General features: G+C 40.4%; 1 protein-coding gene across 1 annotated transcript; it reads left to right on the plus strand.

The window, feature by feature from the left end:
• The first annotated feature begins 256 nt into the window (after nucleotides 1-256).
• LOC113755795 lies at nucleotides 257-820 on the plus strand. Its single transcript, XM_027299698.1, has one exon. The coding sequence runs from the start codon at nucleotides 257-259 to the stop codon at nucleotides 818-820; it is 564 nt and encodes a 187-aa protein (XP_027155499.1).
• The last annotated feature ends 5,837 nt before the right edge of the window (nucleotides 821-6,657 follow it).

The following is a 6,657-nucleotide window of genomic DNA, read 5'->3' on the forward strand; positions in this document are numbered from 1 at the left end:
GGCTACTATGGTTAAGTACTAATATTACAAATCGCAAGCTAAGGCATTTGTTTTTTGATTATAACTGATAAGTTTACAATTAAGAAGGTTTATGAATTAGGTCATAAGAAGAAAATAAATTCTACAGGACCTAATAAATGTCTAGCTAGAATTAATAGCAAGCTAATTAGTAGACTATAGCAAGGTTCCTAGGGCTTGTCCTTCTATTACTCACTTGGGTTTTGCGGACGATATCCTTATCTTTTCTAGTGCCTCAATGTCTTCCTTGAAGCTGCTTATGGAGACGTTGGCAAGGTATGAAGGTGTCTCAGGACAAAGTATAAATGCTGCAAAGAGTGGTTTTATGGTTCACTCGACGTTGTCTCGGGGCAGGAGGGCTATAATCCAGCGTATTACGGGATTCTCACAAAAGGAGTTCCCGGTACGCTACCTTGGTTGTCCGCTATTTGTGGGGCGGCAGAAGAAGGCCTTCTTTCAGGATTTGAGCAATGTGGTGTACTCTAAGATCAGTTCATGGAAGAATCGGCTATTGTCTCCAGGAGGTAAGGTTGTTCTTATTAAACATGTGTTGTCCTTGATCCCTCTTCACTTATTGGCTATGGTTCATACCCCGAAGTCGACTTTGGTTACAATTGAGAGGCTCTTTGTTAACTTCCTTTGGGGATCCGTTGAAGGTATAGCCAAACACCACTGGATTTGCTGGAGAGATCTTTGCGCTGCTAAGGAGAAGGGTGAGGTGGGTTTTCGGTCCTTGTCCGATGTTGTTAAGGCTTTCTCCGTGAAGTTGTGGTGGAGGTTTCGACAGAAGTCATCTCTGTAGGCTATTTTCATGATGGCGAAGTATGCCTCTCATGCTCACCCAGGTATGGTAAGGGGCTCAGTGGGGGCTTCATCCACGTGGCACAGGATGCTTCAGGTACGGGATTTGGCTGAGCGGCACATCACTTTTGTTATTCTTTCGGGGAGTTCATATTTCTGGTTCGATAACTGGCTAGGGTCTGGGCCGTTGTCCTCGTGGTTGGGAAGTGTTTCAGATCACAAGATCTCCGATTTCTTGTTAGATGGAAGATGGAACTACCAACTGCTGGCTGAGCGGGTGCCTGCCGATACAGTAGTCGAGATCGCCCGGTTTGCCCTCCCGAGGATTGAGGAGGGTGAGGACGACGTTATGGTCTGGGCACCCTCACAGTCTGGGGCTTTCACGCTGTGCACGGCTTTTGAGTTGGTGCGTAGTCATGTGCCACAGTCTTTTATCTTCTCTAGGGTACGACACCCGATCATTCCGCTAAAAATTTCTTTCTTCATGTTTTGATTACTGCATGATCGGTTGCCGCTAGACTCTACCATAGGTAGATTTGGTATATCTGGCCCCTCGAAGTGCTTTTGTTGCGCTGAGGCTGACGTGGAGACTCTCGACCATATATTTTGTGGGGGTGAGGTAGCCGGTGCGGTATGAAAATTTTTTGGCTCTCCTGTGGGGATTTTGTATGTGGGTGCCTCGACACGGGGGTACATGGCTAGTTGGTGGTTCAGATGGGGTACGAATGCGTTCCTGCAGTTTGCTCATCTGGTTATCCCTTCTTTGATTTGCTGGAATATTTGGAAGTTTAGGAACATAGCGCGGTTCGAATGGGTCGTTTACGCTCCACATGCTATCTGTGATTTTATTTTCGACGATGTACGGAATCTTTTCAATCTGAAGTACCCGGGATTCTCCTGGGTCCTCCCTATATGGCAAGCTTTTTATGATTCCCTCGGCTCTCGTCGCAGTCAGGAGTCGTTCAGATTGGTGAAGTGGCTGAGGCCTATAACAGGAGATCTTAAACTCAACATGGATGGCTGTTCCAGAGGCAACCCGAGACGGGCAGGAGGTGGTGGTGTTTTGCGTGATGGTGAGGGTAAGATCCTGCTCGCTTTTTCCACATTTTTTGGGAGCTGTACTAGCATCCAGACTGAGGCAAGGGCCCTTCTCTTTGGGGTTAACTTGTGCATCTCTTGTGGCTATGTGAGAGTGCACGTGGAGGTGGACTCTTTTGTACTCGTTCAGATCTTGCAGCATTCGATGCCCGTGGAGTATTGATACGGAAGTCCAGTCCCTCCTTCAGCTGTCGTCCCATGTCGCTAGCATCACTCATTGCTTCCGAGAGGGTAATCGAGTGGCTGATAGCTTATCTAATATTGGTTGTGACGAAGGCTTTAACGGAACCTATCATCATCTTTCGGACCTCCCTACTCAAGCCCGAGGGGCATTTAGGCTGGACAGGCTTGGCCTCCCTTCCCTTCGAAAATGCTAGATCCATCCTAGTCTTAATACATGTATTGTCCTCTTGGGAGGTAACGTCTATGTCCCCCTCCGCCTCTGACTGTCCGCTTAAGGGAATAAAATTTGAACTTTGTTAAAAAAAAAAAGACTATATAACAGATGTAGAAAAATTAAAGTAAGGTGATTTAAAGTAAGGGGTTACAAAACTCATGTTTAGGAAATAAATACAATGCAATTAGTATAAATCCATTAGTAGATGGAGAAAGTGAAGGAATTTTGGTGCTCATTAGCTTTAGAATTGATTCCTATAATTTGGAAATAAATTAATATTTGAAGTCATTGACAAGTGCTAAGTTTAAAATGAGGAGTCTAGAATCATTATGAAAGGGATAAGATTGAGTGAATGAGAAAGGGATACGAGTCTTTAGTAAGGGATTATCAAATTCTTATGAATCTCTTTAATGGAAATGGGAGACATAACCACAATACAAGTGTGGCTGAGTGATTGAAAGCTTAAAAAGAAAATGATAGGAAGGTACAAAGAAGAATTTAGAATGGATGAGATCCAAGAAGATCAAACTTTAAGCCTAGAGTTGAGATTCTTTTGTTTATTTCTAAATTATCTGTGGATATGTATTTTGGAATATTCCTATAATTAGAAGTTTATTATCATAAACAAATCTATAAAGATAAATCTAGTTCACTAGCTAATTATTGAACATTATCTTGTTGGTTTGAATGACTTTCCTTAGATCTATATATGCAGTATTTCTTTCAATCTAAATTTCTAGTGGTTATAAACTACTCCTTAATTTTTCAAGTAATTTGGTTCCATACATATCTGGTGTTAAAATATTAAGTTGTTGATAAAATCTTGTAGTTGTAGTTTATATGTGACCATGGATTTTGGATTTTATGAGTTTTCAAATTTTATACTTGGGTAATTGTATTAGGGGTATCATCATAACATATATAACGAACATGTTAAAAGAAGTTATCAGCAAACATGTGGATCATTTTTTTTTTGTGCTAGTGAATGGATCATCATCAGACATGTTGAGCTGTTTTTGCTAGTGAATGGGTTAGGTTTGACCATCAATAAAGATCTTTTGTATTTTCAATACATCTATATGCTAAGTGCTATGAGTCTTTGATAATTATCTATTTTGAATATTTTTAGTGCATTTTATTATTTAGTTTATGGTGTATTTTTATTATTTTAGAAACTAAATAACTAGGTTTCTATTGAATTTTGTTTTTTTTTTGGTTTAAGTGTGAAAAATTATATTTTTTATCGATTTAAGTGGTTAGAACTTCATGTTTTTGTTTTTGTAAATTTTTAATGATTCAATCATCAATTGAGTAAAGTGGGAAGATATTTCAATGATTCTTGATGATTCAAAGTGTGACAACCCCACCTCACCCTAAGATGAACCAAAGGGTTCGGCGGACCGCCTGCCCAACTCTCGCCAGAACTACGGAGTCGATTCACACAAACCCAACATAGTACGCACGATAGGATCCAAAGAAAACGAACAGTCGGAAACTACATATATTTACATTGGAGTCTTGAACAAATTAACATAAAGTGCAATCTGAGCTTTACAACATGACATATATACTAGCTTGACCCTTTTCTTCCAAAACTGTGATTTCCAAGTTTGTCCCCTATAAGAAAAACAAAGGTAACAGAAAGGGGTGAGCTTGCGCTCAATGAGGTACCAAACATATAGGGGTAAAATCATGGCCTTTCACGTTTAACCAATCAGATACATATACCAGATATAAAGGAAAGCAATTAGACACAGTGATTCAAAGAGAAAGGATACAAGTGGCTCTTAGGAGCAAGATTTCCATTTGCAGTGCTTGATCCGAACCCGTTGACTCTCCGTCAACGTAAATAGAATCAACATGTCCGTAGACCCCACTTTACACCAATTTCCCATCCACCAAACATACCCCTACCGGGCCCGAACGCCGAACAGGAACAGTAATGGTAATACTCGAGTATACCGGAATCAAGAGTCTCAATACCCAAAGATTCCCATAACAGACTACCGTGGTTCGTTATCTAATCGACCAGGCCCTTGCCGGCCCGACTCGAGTAACTAGCCACAGGTGTTGAGCTCAAAGGTCACAGAAAGGTCGTTGGATACCAACCTCCAAACGACGTCCGAACAGACTCAGATATAGATAACAGATTATACACAGTAAATAGGCATACAGACAGACAGTAGATATACAGACAGACAAGAGAACGAGTGTGATAAAGTACACCCTCGTCTCAAATAGAATAAACAGATAGTACAGTCATTCAGATCACAGATTGCAAGTGCAGAAATCAAGTTAAGCAACAAATGAGGGGAGTGGTACACTCACCGTGTGAGGACTCGCAAATTATTCATTTTTCAAAAATGCCTTTTATTTAGAAATTATTCATTTATTCTAGCCCTACTACCCAATCATTCCACAATAAGTGCAAATAAACCTAGAAAGTAGGGTTTCACTTTTGGTTTTAAGATTGGGGCAAAATTAGGGTTTTCGCGATTTTCGCCGGATGAATTTTCGGTATGGAACAAGGATCAAATTTGGTGATTAAAAGTGACTTTTAAGTGAAAAATAATATGTGATTAGGGGCAATAATATAAGGTTAGTGAATAGGAAGAAAAAAACCCTAGTACATGTGTTTTTAAGAAAAACGGTGCGAACCGACGGGTACCGTGCACTACCGATTGAACGCACCACTTGACCACCACTTTCTTACCATACAAGCTCATTAATACTTGAACAAAATATCTTCTCATTTGCCAGCTAGCTTGACCAAAACTTAAGGTTGGAAATAGCAAGGAAAAGAAAGAGAAAAATGAGAGGAGGTGGTGGCGCCAAGTGTCGCCACCTAAGGGTTTCTTGACCAAGAGATGGTCTTCCTTCTTATCCCCAATTTTTGCTCCTTTTCCTTCATTATTTCTGCTGCTTGGCCGAACAAGAGAGGAGAGAAAGAGAGAGCAAGAAACAACTTCCTTCTTCTTGATTTTAGCCATCCAAGTGAGAAATTAAACTTCTAAACCGGTTAAAGTGTTAGTTGTGGGCTTGAAACATTTCAAGAACTTAAAAGGTCCAAGAGCAAGAAAAGGTCAAGTAATGATTGAAATTTCAATCCCTCTAAGACCTAATTGCAAGAAATCAACATATAATTGGGCCACAATGCAACAAAGGGAGACTTGGGGGGTCAAAGCGCAATTTTTGAAAGTTTTTGCATGCAAACTCATGCAAAAGCCACGGAACCAACAAGTTTTCTGCAACAGAAGATGTTCGGCAGCTTAGGAAACTTTCTTTTGCAATTGCTTGTTGCAAGCTTTGCAGTTTCGACTCATGCCAATAAAGTGCCAAAACATGGCACAAAGCTCACTGCTTTACTGGCTTAAACCACCCGTCTCAAAATATCAGTTTGGACAGCAAGGAAATCAACAAAAATGCAGCGAAGAAACCTCAACATTCACTTGAGATGTCAACTAAAACATCTGAGGACACATTTTAACTCTCGGACCGCGAAGCAGTTAAAATTCCAGACCTCTACACAGGGAGTTCCAAGACAATATTATGCAAACCTGAAGAGACTTATGGTGAACATGCTCGCATCAAATGGAAATGAAAGGATGAAACAACACTACTGAAATGACATGGTAAGTGGGCAAAAAAAAAATTGAAAAAAGACAAACAGCAAGTTTCTTCACATATTTGGGAGAACGGGAAACCAATCATGATGAAACAGCCATAACCCAAAATGACATCTTTCAATGCAGCAATGAAAGAATGAAACTTATGAGCTACTGGGTAACAAGTTGAAAGGCTGCAGACTCCATGAACTGCGAACCGAACATGATTTGGACAAGAAACGATTTCAGCAATTATGGAACTGATCATTTTATGCAACAGACTTCAACCCATTTGGTTAGCATAATCTAGACAAGGTTCTTGACTTATCCGAAAGAGCAGAACATGCAACAACCAAAGGAAAACACGAGACCAGAATCATTGAAAGCCAACTTTGATTTATTCGAATCACAAAACAAATAGCATGGAAACCCTCTATTCTTTTGATGAATTCAAACCACAAAAGACAGCCTTTTCGCAATATCAGAAGCAAATAAAACCCAAGGAAAAACAATTCATTCAAGAGAAAAGGAGAAGCTCACGCAATAATTCTGAAATTTCATGAAAGTTTCAGTCAAAGGAAACTATCTCCATCTATAAACAATGAGGGACGTAAACTAGTGTGGGAGAGGCTCAGAAACGATCACCTGAATTGCTGGGCCAAAGCAAGAGTTTCTGCTGCGTTTTCGTTCGGTGCAGTGGAGGCAGAGCAGCTCCTTTGTGGCCAGATTTGACGACCT

Source organism: Coffea eugenioides, unplaced genomic scaffold (genome assembly GCF_003713205.1).
Source record: "Coffea eugenioides isolate CCC68of unplaced genomic scaffold, Ceug_1.0 ScVebR1_174;HRSCAF=694, whole genome shotgun sequence".
Lineage (NCBI taxonomy): Eukaryota > Viridiplantae > Streptophyta > Magnoliopsida > Gentianales > Rubiaceae > Coffea > Coffea eugenioides.